The 17,665-nt window shown below is 37.7% G+C and overlaps 1 protein-coding gene across 2 annotated transcripts in view; it reads left to right on the top strand.

Moving 5' to 3' along the window:
- Nucleotides 1–13,693, top strand: part of LOC111147018 (GPALPP motifs containing 1) — a 41,213-nt gene extending 27,520 nt beyond the window's left edge. For both annotated transcript variants that reach the window (XM_022502864.1, XM_022502865.1), the window contains exons 6-9: nt 151–315; nt 5,030–5,128; nt 12,199–12,417; nt 13,162–13,693. In XM_022502864.1, the coding sequence (XP_022358572.1) occupies nt 151–315; nt 5,030–5,128; nt 12,199–12,417 (483 nt within the window). In that variant the 3' untranslated portion in view covers nt 13,162–13,693. The remainder of the gene's footprint in view (nt 1–150; nt 316–5,029; nt 5,129–12,198; nt 12,418–13,161) is intronic.
- Nucleotides 13,694–17,665: the final 3,972 nt, after the last annotated feature.

Here is a 17,665-nt window from a genome sequence, read left to right as displayed (position 1 = left end):
ATTTTTTTTTTATCCTAAAACCCCAAATAAAAAAAAATGGAAATATATAGACAATTATTAACACACACCCTCGCTCTCTCCTCCCTGGCTTATGGAGTTTTTTTTTTTTTTTTTTTTTTTTTTTTTTTTGACTATTTACTTCTCTTAAAGGATTCATCGAAACCAATGACAAGAGAGTCATGGATGACTGAGCTTCCTCCAGAAATGAAAGACTTTGGTCTTGGGCCCAGAACTTTTAAGAGAAGGGCTGATGACAAATCTGGAGATCGATCAGTCTGGACAGACACTCCAGCAGACAGGGAGAAGAAAGCCAAGGTGAGAGTGTTTGTTTGTTCATGTATTTCTGCCCACGTTCACTCTATTTTGCAAGGATATAAGGCACAATTGTCTCAGGGTACTATTTTTAAAATTATGATTCCAAAAGGAAAATACAGAGTTCCCCCTGAAAGAAAATAAGGAAAGTGACAACAGTTGCGTACTGTGTCCCAGTGAACTGTCTCATTTACATCTCAAGAAAACCCAGAGATAAGACTTCTCGACTTCATTTCATAGAGAAGAAACCAACTTTTATGAGGTCAACTTTTCTGGAATTAGAGGGCTGGTAAGTAATGAACAATACTTCTATTCTAGACCTTCCTGTAACAGGAGAGGAGGTAACAAAAGAGGAGATGTGGAAGTGAGCGGCACACTTGGAATGACTAATGTTGGAGTGCCTTTCTACTCTTTTTTAACTGGTCTTTTACAAAACTAATCTATTGGAATTTTTGTAACTTAGCCTTTAAGATTGTTTCAAAAAAGACATTCCCTTGTTTACATGGATTTATTCATGCCTACATATAGTTGTGCTTTTCTCTGTCCTTCTGTTCCTCATTATAGGCAAATAGATTAGCATATAGGCAGGTGTGCAAGGACTTTTCTTCAGAGGACAATATGACAGAAAATGGAGCAAAAGGAAATTAAACAACACAGTGATTTTAGGCCCTGGGATTGAGTTCTTTAGATCCTTTCCTTTTCAGTACTGAAAGTGTTTTTCTGAGTTTTACAGTGAGCTCATAAAGAGATTATTAAAACTCCTTAAATTTTATGCTGTACAATGTTAAGCATATAGTACCGCAGACTTGTATTTATGGCATGAACTATATAGTATCAGTGTCAGAGAGCTGTTCATTTTTGAGGTAGTCCCAGTAGTTTATTTTTTATTTTGTTTCCCTTGCCTCAGGAGACGTATCGAGACGAAGCTGCTAAGACTGATGTCAAAGAAGTTACTGCTTGTGTTCTCTTCTAGGATTTTTATGGTTTCAGGTCTCACAGTTAGCTCTTGAATCCTCTTTGAATTTATTTTCGTGTGTGGTGTAAGAAAGTGGTCCAATTTCATTCTTTTGCATGTTGCTGTCCGGTTTTCCCAACACCATTTGTTGAAGAAACAATTCTTTTTGCCAGTGGATATTCTTTCCTGCTTTGTTGAAGATTAATTAACCATATACTTGTAGGTTCTTTGCTTCTGGGTTCTCTGTTCTGTTCCGTTAATCTCTGTGTCTGTTTTTGTGCCAGTACCATACTGTCTTGATGATCACAGCTTTGTAATAGAGCTTGAAGTGCGGAATTGTGATGCCACCAGCTTCTGTTTTGAGGTTGCTTTGCCTATTGGGGGTCTTTTTGTGTTTGCATCCAGATGTGAGAACTGCTGGTTCTAGCTCTGTGAAAAATGCTCTTGGTGTTTTGTTAGGGGTAGCATTAAATACGTAAATTGCTTTGAGTAGTATGGACATTTTAACTACTTGTTCTTCCAGTCTGTGAGCCTGAAATGTCTTTCCATTTCTTTGTGTCATCTTGAATTTCTTTCATCAGTGTTTTATAGTTTCCAGAGTACAGGTCTTTCACCTCTTTAGTAAGGTTTATTACTAGGTAATAGGGGTACATTTCTAAATGGGATTGATTCCTTAATTTCTCTTTCTCTTGCTTTGTTATGTTGCATACCAATGCAACAGATTCCCGTACATTGATTTTGTTCTATGTGACTTTACTGAATTCATTTATCAGTTTAGTAGTGTTTGGTGGAGGGGGAGTCTTTTGGGTTTTCTATATAGAGTATCATGTCATAGGAAATAGTGAAAGCTTCACTTCTTCCTTGATGACTTGGATCCCTTTTCGTTCTTTTTGTTGTCTGGTTGCTGTGGCTGTGACTTCCAGTACTATGTTAAATAAAAGTAGTGAGAGTGGACATCCCTGTGGTATTCCTGGCCTTAGAGGAAAAGCTCTGTATTTCCCCATTTAGGATGATCTTGGCTGTGTTTTTTTCATATCTGGCCTTTATTATGTTGAGGTTATGTTCCCTCTAAACCTACCTTGTTGAGGATTTTTATCATGAATGGATGTTGTACTTTGTCAGATGCTTCTTCCGCATCTGTTGAAATGATCATATGGTTCTTACCCTTTCTTTTATTAATGTGATGCCTCACGTTGATTGATCTGCAAATATTGAACCACCCTTGCAACCCAGGAATAAATCCCACTTGATCATATTGAATGATTCTTTTAATGTATTGTTGGATTTGGTTTGCTAGCATTTTATTGAGAATTTCTGCATCTGTGTTCACCAGGAATCATGGCCTATCATTCCCTCTCTCTCTCTTTCTCTTTTTTATTTATTTATTTTTTTAAATTTTAAGTAGGCATTCTGCCCAGTGCAGAGCCCAGTGCAGGGCTTGAATTCATGACCCTGAGATCAAGACCTGAGCTGAGATCAACAGTCAGATGCTTAACTGACTGAGCCATCCTGGTGCCCCATAGTTCTCTTTTTTTAGTGCTATCTTTATCTTGTTTTAGTATCAGGGTAATGCTGGCCTCAATAAATTTGGAAGTTTTCTATTTTTTGAGAATAGATTTTAACTCTTCTTTAAATGTTTGTTAGAATTCTCTGTGAAGCCATCTATCTGGTCTTGAACTTTTATTATCAGTCTGTTAACTTTTCTTTTTCTTCCTGTTTCAGTTTTAGTAATTTAAATGTTTCTAGGAATTTATCCATTTCTTCTAGATTGTCCAATTTATTGGCATATAGTTTTCATAATATTCTCTTATGATTGTTTATATTTCTGGGGTGTTGGTTGTTATTTTTCCTCTCTCATGATTTTATTTATTTGGGTCCTTTCTCTTTTCTTTTTGATAGGTGTGGCTAGAGGATTATTAATTTTATTTATTTTTTTTTTTTTTTAAGAATCAGCTTCTGGTTTCATTGATCTGTTCTGCTATTTTTTATTTTCTGTCATTTTTTTCTGCTATAATCGTTACTGTCTCTGCTGCCTTTAGGCTTCATTTTCCATTCTTTTTCTAGCTTCTTTGGATGTAGGATTAGATTGTTTGTGATTTTTTTCTTGCTTCTTGAGATAGACCCGTATTGCTAGATACTTTCTTATGAGGACTGCTTTGGCTGCATTCCAGAGATTTTGGACCATTGTGTTTTCATTTTCATTTGTTTCCGTGTATTTTTTATTTCTTCTACTCATCTTTCTTTTTTGATATTTGAGTTCCCAGCATAATCTCCACTAGGTGGAGATTAAGCTAAGTGGAGACTAAGCTACTAAGTTCTCACATTCACTTAGCCAACGTGGCCTAAAAGAAGTAAGATTGCTCTTTAGAAAGAAATGGAAGTGTTCATTATAAATTGACAGACATCTGTTATGCCCTCACCTCCCAGTCTTGACTAGATCTATTAACTCTTAATATTAAATGGTCAGGTTTTATCTCTATCTTACCATAACATCATTTCTTCCTTAATATTTATAAATGAAAGCATCTGTTTTCTAGGAAAATTTTTTATGAGAAAGTAAGAACTGAGCTAGTCCTGTTTTTAACAGTGCTTTATTAAATACAGCATTGTTTTGTACAATTATTTTTAAGATTTTATTTCTTTATTTGTCATAGAGAGAGCACGCAAGCAGGAGTGGCAAGCAGAGCAGGCAGAGGAAGAAGCAGGCTCCCTGCTGAGCAAGGAGCCTGATGCAGGACTTGGTCCCAGGACTCTGGGATCATGACCTGAGTGGAAGACGGGGGCTTAACTGACTGAGCCACGAAGGTGTCCCTGTAGAATTTTTCTTAAGTAGGCTCCATGCCCAACTTAGGGCTTGAACTCATAACCCTGAGATTGAGAGTCACATGCTCTACCAACTGAGCCAGCCAGGTGCCCGTTTTGTACATTATTAAGATAAAAATTGTAGATGACGTCCTTGGTTTTCTTAAGCAGTTAACAACAGTATACAAATATGCTTTGAGATTTGTTGGAAATTTATATCAGCACTTCATCTTGTATATGCAGTGTTATTAATGTTGTGTTTGTTTTTTTTTTAAGTTCAAATTCCAGTTGTTCACTGTTGGTATATTTTGTATATTGACCTTGTATCCTGCAGCTTTGCTATAGTGTACTTGCTTATTAGTTCCAGGAGTATTTTTGTAGATGCTTTGGAATTTTCTATATAAACAATCATGTCATCTATGAATAAAGATAGTTTTATTTCTTTTCCAAACCTTTCAACCTTTTCTCTTTATTTTGTCCTCTCAAGTGATTTTACTAGTTTTAAAAACAGATAATGCAGAATTTCTTTCTTTTTTTTTTCTAATTTTATTTTTAAGTAATCTCTGTACCCAATGTGGGGCTTGAACTTATAACCCCGAGATCAAGAGTCATATGCTCTACCAACTGAGCTAGCCAGCCGCCCCTGTAGGACTTCTTAAAGCCTCATTTTCTCTCCTACATCTCATCATTGTTTGTCAGACACCTTTGTGAGTTTGTTAAGTAATTGGTTTCTTCCAGTTAGTTGATTGGATAGGTTTCTTCCTTGTTTTCAAGAAAATCATAGAGTAGAACAACAACCGATTCCTTATCAACTATATGTATATGTATATTCCTAGTAGGAAAAGATTCAACAATCTTAGTTTAGTCTCTTAGACCTCAATCTGAGTAAAAATAATATTTCTTTTTTAGTTTATCTTAACTATATGGTTCAGTAATGTGTTACCTGTGTTCACTCTTCAGGAAACTCAAGAAGCAAGGAAATCATTTAATAAGAAGGATGAAGAACATACATTGTCAGGAAGGGAGAAGAGATTGGCTGAGCAGGTATCCTCATACAATGTAAGTAAGAATAAAATATATAAGCTTTTCTTTTTTCCTTTTTTTAACAAAGTGGTCATAAGTTTCATTGTTTTTTAAATATTTATTTATTTATTTGAGAGAGAGCGAGCACGCGTGAGTGCGGGGAGGGGTGGAGAGAGAGGGAGAGAGAGAATTCCAAGCAGACCCCATACTGAGCGCTGAGCCTGACTTGTGGATTGATCCCAAGACTCTGAGATCACAACATGAGCCAAAACCAAGAGTCAGACTGACTATGCCACCCAGGCGCCCCTAAGCTTTTATTATTTTTTTCTATCCTTCAATGTTCTTCTCATATTTTTTCTCTTTCTTAGTTTTTCTTTCTTTTCTATGTCTTCCTTTTTAGCTTGGTCTTTTTCTGTACAACTGCCCTGAGAAATATTCCACTCTGTTGTGTTACATGTCTTTATATAAAATCCTATTTATAGGATTTTTTAATGTATTTGTATAATATTTTCAGTTTGTATTTTACTTAAGTCATATGTTAGAAATTTAATTTGTAGAGATTAGAAACAGATGATCAGAAAGCAAGAGCCCCTGCCCTGCAGCCACTCCCCTCCCCACTAGGGGGCCTGCACCGTCCAGTCATGGTCAGTCCCACCATGTTCTGTGACGTCACCCTGGACAGGGAGCCCTCTGGCCGCCTCACCTTGGAGCTGTTTCACACCAGGTTCCAAACACAGCAGAGAACTTTCATGCTCTGAGCTCTGGGGAGAAAGGATTTGGTGATAAAGGTGCCAGCTTTCACAGGATCATTCTGGCACTTCTATGCCAGGCTGGGGACTTCCCACCCCGTACTGGCACTGGTGGCCTGTCCATCCGGGAAGAGAAATTCGCTGACGAGAATTTCATCCTGAAGCACACAGGTACCTGGCATCTTGTCCAAAGGCTGCATCCCACACAAACGCTTGCCAGGTTTTCATCGGAACTGCCCACACGGGGTGGTTGGGCGGTAGGCCATGGTCTCGGGTGAGGTGAGAGGGCAGGAATACTGTGCACGCCATGGGGCAGTTTGGGGCCAGAAACAGCAAGACTAGCAAGATCACTATTGCTGACTATAAGCACCTAATAAATTTGACTTGTATTTTACCTCAGCTGACAGACCATTCCTTCCATAGCCCAGGACAGCAACCTCCACCCCCATCTGCTCGAAGTATCCGGTAATCTTTGTGCTCTTGCTGCAGTGCTAATGGATTCCGTATTTTCCTTGGCCCCCTTCCAAATCCAGCCGGATTGCAGAGTTAAGTTTATGATTATGGCATGAAAACTAAACAACAACAACAACAACAAAAGAAATCAAGAGCCCTACTAACTCCTAGAGATCCTCAGTTCATATTTTAAATTATAAGCCGATTTGGAATATTCGATGTGAAGATTTAAATATGGAAGAAAAATGGTTTTTAAGATACAGTTCAGTCAAAAAAAAAAGATACAGTTCAATCTAAATTTATAAACTAAACAGTGTTCAGTTAACATTTTGTTATTTCATTATATTCTCTTACTTTAAAAACAAAACAAAAACTGGTGAGTGGTCCAGCTAAATGTAAATCACCAGGGGCACCTGGATGGCTCAGTGGGTTAAACATCTGTCTTCGGCTCAGGTCATGATCCCAGGGTCCTGGGATCAAGCCCCGCATCGGGCTCTCTGCTCAGTGGGGAGCCTGCTTCCTCCTCTCTCTCTGCCTGCCTCTCCACCTACTTGAGATCTCTGTCAAATAATTAAATAATATCTTTAAAAAAAATTAAAAAAAAAATGTAAATCACCAGACCCTTTGGGCCCTACAGTGTTGAGGTGTCTAAGGAAAATTACCTCTGTTCCCAGCGTACTAGTTAATGAAAAGTTCCGCAAACATTAAAAATATAGTTAGCATGAGTAATTGGACCTGTGTAGACCAGTATACAAACAGTGAAGCATACATGAAACACTTTTTTTTTGAAACTGACCAAAACTCAACCCACAATGGAGCATTTATGAAAACTGACCAGCTTAAGAGTCAAATCTCAATAAAACTAGAAAAATTACGGTCATTAAAACCATGTTCTCTGACCACAAGGAATTTAAGTTAAAATTTGGAATGATTTAAAAGCCTTGTACAATTTGAAATTAGAAATATTCAGAATTTAAATTTTGCATGAAGGACAACATGATAATGGAAGTTAGAAAATACGTAGACGTGAATAACACAAAAATACTGCATATCAAAAATGTGGGCAGTGCACTATCAGGTGGTACTTAGAGGCAAAATTATAGCTCTAGTGAGTTCTGTTAGAAAAGACTAGCTAAAAATCAATGAGCTGGGCCTTTTTCCAAATAGGCATTTCCAGTAGTAAACATACATCTACCCCTGGACCCTATAGTTTCACCCTTGGGCATCTATCTACTTAAGGCAAATGAAAACCTATTCACAGAAAGACTTGAATATGCTTTATTTTTAATGTCCTCAAAAAGACTTCTAGAAGAAACTCTGGATTCCTGGTTAGCTCAGTTGGTTAAGCATCGGCCTTCAGCTCAAGTCATGATCCCAGGGTCCTGGGATCGAGTCCCGCATCGATCTCCCTGCTCAGCAGGGAGCCTGCTTCTCCCTCTGCCTGCTGCTCCCCCTGCTTGTGATTTCTCTCTCTCACTTTCTGACAAATAAATAAAATCTTGAAAAAGAAACTCTACCTATGAAACTAATAATATACTATATGTTAATTAACTGAATTTAAACTAAAAATAAGATTTGCACATTGAAAAAAGACTTCTATAAGAATGTTCATAGAAGCTTTGTTCATATAAGCAACATTCTGTGGACAGCTCAGATGTTCATCAGTAAGAGAAAGAAAAACAATGCAGTGAAATACTACTCAGCAATAAAAAGAAACAAATTACAGATAGATGGAACAACTTGGATGAGTCTCGAAGTCATTACACTGAGTACGAGGAAGTATGTACAAGGAAGTACATACTGCACCATTCCATTTAAATGATGCTCTACATTAAGCAGAATGAATCTGTGGTTGAAAAAAAGCAGAATACTGGTTGTAGGAGTGGAGTGTAGACGTTGACTAGGAAGAGGCAAAGTGTTTTCGGTGATAGAAATGTTCCAAATTTTGATCGAGCCCCAAGCTGGGTTCTGTGCTGAGCATAGAGTCTGCTTAAGATTCTCTCTCTGCTCTTCCCCCCAGTCCCCCTCACATAACCTCTCTCTAAAATAAAATAAAATAAAATAAATTTTAAAAATATATGAAAAATATTATAGTTATAATCTTATGCTGAAATTTTATTCACAAGATTTACTTTTCAAAATAGTAATGGTCTTAAGACCACCCTCTAACTCTTGGTTTGGATAAATCGAACACTCTTTTAAAGTATTACCATGAAGACAAAAACAAAAAACTAGCCTCTTAGCGTGAATTTTCAAAAGCAGCTAAAAAATGATCTCATTCAAAATAAATTGCACTGGCTTTTAGAAATTGTTATAAAACACACATTTTGTTAAATGATTAAATTTGGCAAATCAGCAAATCGGTCATTTAGCAAATTACTCTGTACATGAATGGTCCTCAGGGTGATTTTTAGTAAATTGATTGTCTCTGTTTGTTTTCATAATTTTTTTTTTATAACTCCAGTATTGGTTTGGTCCTGGGGGTCACAAGGTGCAAATTATGCTGAAACAGTGTCCCTGAAGCTGCAGACAAAACAGCTCATTTATCATAACGATTTTGAGCACTTGAATCTTTTGAATTGACTGTAGTAATCCAGTGGTTTAACGTAGTCCTCTCTTTACTGGTGTTTAATTTACTAATATAGGACATTGGTAAATTGAAGCCCGCCATCTTTGTTCCTCCATTTTTGTTTGATTTTGTTACCTTTTGTGCAGTTTCCCATTTTGTTTTTTTTTTTTTTTTTTTTTAAGAGAGGGATGGGGGAGCAGAGGGAGAGGAAGAGCGAGTTGATGCGGGGCTTGATCTCAAGACCCTGAGATTGTGACCTGAGCTGAAATCAAGAGTTGGACACTTAACCAACTGAGCCAGCCAGGCACCCCATCCTTTTGTGCAGTTTTGATCATCGGTTTCAATCCTGTTCTTCAAGTGGCTCGAGGTGAAATAGGGCCTCTATAGCATCATTCTTTCTCACATCGCCACACATCTCTTTCAAACCTTGTTCTCTGTTTTCTCCAGCACCATCTTACATCTTCAGGCCTTCCCCCTGCCAGCTCTTGATAGCCTGTCTACCTTCAGCTTTACTACCCCACTAATGAGGTTTTTTTCTCATTCATGAGGAAGGGAGGGGAAAATGTAGAGAAATAATGCTAAAAGATTAAGGTTTTCTAGTATGGCTTTCTTATATTTGTCCATTTATATATATATAATACATTATAGTTCCTCATCCTACAATTAACCCTGCTCTTCATGTCCTTTGTCTTGCTTTCTCTCTCCTCTGATTTTTAAAAGCACGGGTTTCTGAGACTCAGAGTTGGCAATTTAGATTCACGAAATCTACCAGCGGGGCTCAGGAATCTGTATTTCTTTTCAGTCAGGAGTGGAGACCAGCAGTCTTCAGGTGTTTTTGCTTGGTATCCCCTAAAAGAAACCTTTATCCTTGACATCTAAAAATTTTTATTGTAAGTTTCAGTAATTACAAAAAATGTATAGTATAGGGTATTACTCTATTCAGTGTTTCAGATGGAATCCAAGTGACATAGCAATTCAGGATCAGTTATTAGCCATTAAAAAAATACACCCAAAAAAGCACTTACTTAATATTTGACAGTTTTATTTCATCCCTTTTTCTCCTTGAATTCACAATTTTCTCTTCTGCCACAGAATTTTTTCATAATGGAAGTCTCTTACACTTGAAAATCTTTTATGATAATATTGACAAGTGTCTCTCACTCTCCCTCTGCCCCTCCCCACCTCACATGCACACTCTAAAATAAACAAATCTTAAAAAAAAAAAAGTGGAAAGCACTTGACTTGCAAATCAATTTGTTTCTAAAAGATTTTACAAAGATTTATGAAATGAGTGAGAGGGGTTAAGAAAATGGTAGTGGTAGTTCAAATAAATACTAAACTAACATAGTATCTTTTTTTTTTAAGATTTTTTTTTTTTTAATTGCCAGAAAGAGAGCACGGGGGAGAGAGAAAGCGAGAGTACAAGCAGGAGGATCAGCAGGCAGAGGAAGAAACAGGCTCATTGCTGAGCAAAGAGCCTGATGTGGGACTTGATCCCAGGACCCTGGGATTGTAACCTGAGCCAAAGACAGACACTCAACTGACTGAGCCACCCAGGTGTCCCAACATAACATCTTTTGTACATTCTGCTAAAACCTACAGCTCCAGATTGAGCTTATTCAGTTGATGAGGAATAACTACCACATGATCTAATTGGCAAAGTCGGTTCTGGTTGCTAAATCAGCCAGTTAAGACTCACTTTCTGTCAGAAAATCTTATTTCACTTTTCCATTCAAATAGATGTGCTAATGATTATCCCAGTGACACTTCGGAATTCTGAAGCAGATGGGTGGGCATGATAGTTTGTCTCTTGGATGAAATAGGATGCTGCCATTTTCAGCGTTTCTTACCAGTGTTATGTTGCTTTCACTGTCTTTACTTCTTTGCTCTCAAACACGTTCTTTAACGGGGTAGGGCCTGGAATAGATGTCGTTGCTAAGCAAAAATTGCCCTTTCTTCCACTGCCCTTCTATTCAGTCCGTCTGAGCACAGAACATTCAAACAAAAACCAAAACACCAATTTCTGAAAAACCAAAACACCCCACTGAAACACACTTAAGAGAAATATGTTTAAGACACAGAACAGGGCGCCTCGGTGGCTCAGTTTGGTTAAGCATCTGACTTGATTTCCACTCAGGTCATGATCTCTGGGTTGTGAGATCAAGCCTCACTTCGGGCTCCCCAGTAAGTGGGGAGTCTACTTGAGATTCTCTCCCTCTGCTCAGGCTCGCTCGCTCTCTCTCTCCCTATCTCTCTCTCTGTCAAGTAATCTTTTTTAGAAAAAAGATCCTCTCCTTCTGCCCCCACCAACTCCTATTCTCTAAATAAATAAAAGTCTTAAAAAACAGACACACAGAAGAACCAAAGCCTTCCTGGGTTTACAGTACCTCAGTTAGAGGAAGTATTTCACATTTTTTTTTTTGAAATCTTGGAGACTTGCTCTCCTCGGCAGTATTCTTACAGTAAGATTCTGAGAGGCCTCTCCTTTGTGAAGTGGCAAAGGGCTATAATAAAAGGGGAGAGATCAAGCTAGCAAGATGCATTATGGAGCAAGTCAATTTTAAGTGAGGGTACATGAAGAAGTTGAGCATTGTGGGTAGATAACCTTAAAATTATCCATGTCTTTGTACCACACGAACCCCACTCTCTGTAGCCCACAGGCCCACATCTGCCCCCACTGAAACTAATGGCCTTTGCCCAGACCTCATCCTACTAGGTATATTTGAAACCGTGAGCACCTGTCCCAACTAAGAAGAAAGAGAATGAGCAATGTAAGAGAAAGAACAGAAAACTGAAAGGAACAAAAATCTCTTAGCTTATGGAATATGCCAGTATATCCTGAACGGGCCTTGAATTTTGTCACTCCTGTGCCATTATTTTTTGGGTTTGCCCTTGTTTCTGCGTTGGCCCGGCCACACCCTTTGCTTCCTGTGCATCTGTTCAGGCGGCAGACCAGCGCATCCATGACTCTTTACCCAGGCACCTCAATGACGACGTAATTGCTCTTCCCTCCTCACCCATGCTCTTGGCTTGGACTCTAATTATGACACACCACACATGGTTATTTCAAAATGTATTTCCTCTCTGTCTTGCTTTTTTTTTTTATTACTATTATGTAATGGTAGTTAGTAGATATCTTCATTATGGTTGAATTGAATTTTCCTCCGCTACATATTTTCTTCATGGATCCTGTCTTGGATTTGGCAAAACCTGACAGGGTCTGTAAGAAGCCCTCCTTAATTTCATCATTACTGCTTAATCGTTTTGCTTCATGATCCTATTCTGTCCACAATCTAGACAAAGATTTTCATTTCTACTCTCTTGCTCTCCCCCAGGAATCAAAAAGATCAGAATCTCTTATGGACATTCATCATAAAAAATTGAAGAATAAAGCTGCTGAAGAAAAAAATAAGCCCCAAGAAAGAATACCATTTGACCGTGATAAAGATCTCAAGGCTAATCGGTTTGATGAAGCTCAGAAAAAAGCTCTGATAAAGAAATCTAGAGAACTAAACACCAGATTTTCACATGGCAAAGGCAGTATGTTTTTATAAGTAAGTATGGGAGGTCTATTTTCAAACTGATAAATTTGAACTTTTCTCAATACTCTGTTATCCGGAAATAGTTGTGTGTAAAATCTATTTCCTTTTATAATAAAGTAGATTATAAACATGAAAATCTTTTTTGATAAGTCGAACATGATTTTTTGAATATCCAGCCCTGTGGGATAAAAAATGTAGTTTACTGGAAAAGTAGCTTTGTCTTCAGGCATTGCTATTAAAGACACTAAAGTTAAAGTTTATAAGAAATGGCCAAAGAATGAGTGATTTGAAGCTTGGTTAAATATGCATGCTTTTTTAAAGAACAAAGAAAGGAGAGGTATTTATAATCTCTGTGTTAAACAAGATCACAGTTAGAAAACATTCTTTGCTTTGAAAGCTTCTCTATAAGTTAAGCTTAAGTTCAGAATCATTATATCCTTCATCCACAGCCCAGTCTGACAAGGGTTCATAAAGGTGAGTAAGGAATTATGTAAAAGCTGAGGTTGCTTTTTAAAATCTTGAGCATTTTTAATTGTATGAAACCTGTATCGATATTAAAACATGGCTTTGAAAGAAAATACAGGGGCGCCTGGCTGGCTCAGTCAGTAGAGCATACGACTCTTATTCGCAAGATTGTGAGTTCGAGCCTCACGTTGGCGTCTAGAGATTACTTAAAAATAAAATCTAAAAAAATACAGGAAAATACAGTTAAAGTTAGAAATATTTTCTAACTTACTGAACTTTCTTATTCTTCAGGGGGATTTCCCTGTGCAGTGAAGAAAAGTTGAAGAATACGCTTTTATCTGTCTGTCCACCTTTATCCCTTTGTTTTGAGTTTCTTGAGATTAGAGATGACTTCAGTCTTAAAAACCATACAAACTTACCTTGTGTGTATATCCTGTAACTTCTGTGGAAACCTAGTCAGTATTTCTTATGTGGAATAGAATTTTATGTGTCTTTGGCTTCTGAGGATGTGTGGGCTTTTCTTCAAATAATTATTTTGAGGCTCTCCCATCCGTTCCCTAATTTTTGTGGTGTCTCACAAGTATCCTGTAAGATCTTGGTCAGGACTATCCACCAAATCCCCACCAAAGCTCAGACCTCCTCATCAAATGTTACTCACCTGCCCCTGGAGTAAATGTGCCGGGTCCTTGCAGTAAATCCATGAATTTGAAATTGTTTGGGTTTTCCCTGTAAACCGTGAATACACATTTACAAATAGAGGGCTCAGAGGTTTCATCTGTTTTGTTCACATTTGCTTGTTTGGGCAATCAGGGCTTTTTATTTGTTTGGGCTTTTGTTTTTCTATTATGGTTGGTTGGATTTTTTTGTTTGTTTGTTTTTATGTATTTATTTGACAGAGAGAGAGATTACAAGTAGACAGAGAGGCAGGCAGAGAGAAGGGAGAAGCAGGCCACCTGCTGAGCAGAGAACCCGACGTGGGGCTAGATCCCAGGACCCTGAGATCATGACCTGAGCCGAAGGCAGAGGCATAACCCACTGAACCACCCAGGCGCCCCGGTTGGTTGGTTTTTAAGTCAGGAAGAAGGGCCTCTGCATTATCTCATGTGCTAAGGAAAAACTATATTGATTTTTGCAATATTAATAAGTATTTCTGGGGGAGGCAATCTGAGGGACAAAATATGCCATTAAGCATTAGTGGTGTGAAGTCTAAGACTTGGTCTCCATGGCCTCAGCCAAAGCTTTCCAATTAAGTCTTTGAATTTTACTTTGCGATGATCTTACTTTACCCTTTTATATTTAACAGATTTAAACTAATTTATTGGAGACTGATCTTTTTTATCAGTCATGAGTAGTCTTTTAAAAAAATCAAGTTCCTAATCCCTGAATACAAAAATATAAATGGACACGCTAATCATAACCACCCTAATGAGAGTATGTAAGTTTGTAATGCTTAAGGTACTGTCTGTCAGGATGTTAAATAGAATATTCTAAATGGTTAAATCCTAAATTCAAATTCTCTAAGTTTTGTTTTCTTACAGAGCCATTCTAATTGTTCACTAGTTCTGTGGTCTAGTCTTGATAAAGCATGAGGGGTTTTATTTTTTGTTTTCTATGGGGAAAAAACACAAAATGAGAGACGAGGTGGGAATTGTGAGGTTTCAGTGGAAAAACATTCTGATCCCTTGTTCATTTAGGCTTCATGACAATTGAGTGACCTCTTCAGATTATGGCACAAATTATTCTTTGCTTTTATGATATCAGCCTAAACAGTAGCCTACTCAAGGAGTGTAGCTACTAAAACGATGAATTATTCTCCCAAGCAAACCGAGAAAGCCTCTTGTCTCAGAACTTGAACAGAACTTGAACAGAACTACCATTTGCCTAAGATCTCATTTTTAGTAAGTAATATTTTCTGAACCCAAAACTTTGTGTAAAAGCATCCATTGCTCTTATTTAATTTCGTTACAATTTTTCGCCAATGAAAGGAAGAAATGTTTTCTAGTTTCTCATCCTTGTATGAATTCCTAACATATATTTTTGGGAAACTTGGTATTTTTTAAAGTAAAAATGTCACCTTTGGTTACTTATTTTTCTTTGTTTTCTTCATTTTAAGGAGATAGGGTATTTCTGTATCACCTATTTACTGTTTTTCCCCTCACCTTGAAGCATCTTTGTCCTCAGCAAAAGGGAGAAAACCTCTTCTTTCAGCCTAATGCTTTCCATGAGTTACCACCTTATTGCTTCTTGCCACCCGGGCAGTTTTAATCAAATGTCAGGCCAGAGGGAGGTTTTTATGCCCCTCCCCCCACAGGGACTATGCCCAGTCTAACAGCATTGATAACAGAACAGAGTTGCTGTTTACACAGAATGGAAGGGTGCTCATGTCAGCCCCTCCCCTCTTCCAAAGTGGTGAAAAGCCTACTTAAATCAAGTCTCCATCCTTCTGGCAGAAAATTGGCATTGCTGACATCTTCTAATAAGAACTTTTTAATTTCCTATACTTCTTGGCTAAGTTTTCTAGAACTGCGACCTCCTTTGAAACTTCAAAATGAAGAATAAAAAAGAGCAACACTCAGTTCAAAGGGTGAAGCAGATACTTTAACTTTCTTTTCCGTTGAAGGTGACATCTAAGTTCATTGTAACTGAAATTACATGATTTTTGTCCACCTCTGTAAATCGTCATCTCAGATTGAGTTACTTCCACAAGTAACCACATTACTGATAAATAAGTGGTGACTTTAGCAAGTGAGAGAATTGGGAATGGGGACAGAAGGTGAGAGATGATGGCTTCACCCATTCATTATCAGATAAATTAAAGCCTTTTTATATTGGGCAAAATATTGTAAATTAAGCCCTGCTCTTAAAAAAAAAAAAAAAAGCCATGGTCTTACTAAAAGTTTTTAATCGTCTTCGGATATAACAACCATTTGACATTTAATTTATCTCTTAAACTTTTAGTAGTTCTCTGACTTAATGACTTATTTAAAAGTGAGGTTGAGAGGGACGCCTGGGTGTGGCTCAGCCGGTTGAGTGTCTCCCTTCGGCTTGGGTCATGGTCCCAGGGTCCTGGGATCAAGCCCCAAATCAGGCTTCCTGCTCAGCGGGAGGCCTGCTTCTCCCTCTCCTACTCCCCCTGCTTGTGTTCCCTCTCTCACTCTCTCTCCGTCAAGTAAATAAATAAAATCTTTTTTAAAAAAGTGAGTTTGAGATTGACATGGTACTGAAACTTATATGCTCCAGAATAGATTAGTAATTATTCTATAAATGATTTGGTCCCCAAACATGATGGCACTTTTTATTTCTTATATAGGGTGGATAATGTTAATATTATTGCTCAAACGTATGATCATGGGAGATGAATTGTTAAACTGTCTACAAGAGTTCTGTCATGTCTCTTTTGTACTTCTTCCATGCTAATGATAAGCATTGTCAGAAAAAGCAATTCTCTGTTGAGTTACGTAGCTCAGAAGAAGAATTAACGTGGGGGGAAAGTGGTTAGAAATAGTGCCTGTGTAACATCAGTGCCAGCTCTTCTCTTTCATGATACTAATTTATTTTACTTTGGCTTTTGATGCCATCGTGAGATTTAAGTCTGCAGTACAGAAGTCATGCATTTCCTATTATAGGAGAGGGTTTTTTTTTTTTTTTTTTGCAGCTTAAAAAATTGTTCAACTGTGACTCTAGTTTGTAAAATACTATAAAGAGCTATACACTGCCCCTTTGAATCTTTTCATTTTGAACTCTACAGGAAAAGACTTTTTAGAAGAGAATTCCTGGTGTATAATTTTTTACGTATAAATAAAGTTTCATCTCTATCTGAGAAGTTGTGGACTTTTATTTTTGTTCTCTTTTAATATAATTAACTTGTCTGAAGCCAGCAATACTAGCAAAAAAAAAAAATATATATTCCACAAAAATATATTCTGGCCAATCAGATCATTTTAGGAAGAAACCTCACTTGCCACGTTTTCATTATCCCAATCTAACTACAAATAGTAACTGTTTCTTTAAACATGCAAGACAAATTGGAAGTGCTCTTAAGAGCATCATGACCTAAGAGGGGCTCGAGCTGGCTTATAACCAAGATTCCATTGTTCTATGTATCATAAGGCTTTAGAACAGTTGGTGGGTGTTTTCAGGGGTGTTTGATGATCACCTTTTTTTTTTCCTTTCTCTACTTCCCAGATTCTTTCAGAAAGCATGTGTTCTTTTTTAATTTGGGGTGGGGGAGGTTAATCCCCCCCTTTTTATAACATCCTGATTTTTTATTATATAGGGTTAGTTGAGAACAAGAAACTTTTCAGGTAAAATGGTAAGGCAAGTCTTTCTGAAGAGACGTCATTTAAGCTGAAACCTAAAAATGAAAAAGACGCTAGCAGTGTGAGCAGTACTGACCACATATGCAAAGGCCTTGAAGCATTAGTTGGGAAGTGTTCGAAGAACTGTACTAGTGTGGGCGGTATATAAGAAATATGGGGGCTCAAGGTTGGTCCCTGCTACTGATGCTAGGAACCCCATACAAGGGCATCTGACCCAGTTTTAGAAGGTGAAAGGAAGCCTCCCAGAGGCGAGTATGCTTTAGCCAAGTCATAAACCTCACAGAGGAGTTAGCCAGATGGGTCCTAATACCAAAGATCTACCCTCCTGGCTATGTCTGAATTTCCCAACCATGTCTGAATTCACCCTTTAGGCCCAGTGCTCTGAAGACAGCATGTACTCATGTCCTCAGCAGAAAATTAACACATTGAAATTCTGCCCATACATGTCACCAAAACTAATTATTTTAAGTAGAGCT

The sequence above is a fragment of the Enhydra lutris genome, unplaced genomic scaffold (assembly GCF_002288905.1).
Source record: "Enhydra lutris kenyoni isolate GAN:26980312 unplaced genomic scaffold, ASM228890v2 scaffoldscaffold15, whole genome shotgun sequence".
In the NCBI taxonomy this organism is placed as follows: domain Eukaryota; kingdom Metazoa; phylum Chordata; class Mammalia; order Carnivora; family Mustelidae; genus Enhydra; species Enhydra lutris.
This window is presented reverse-complemented; position numbering and strand designations above follow the sequence as displayed.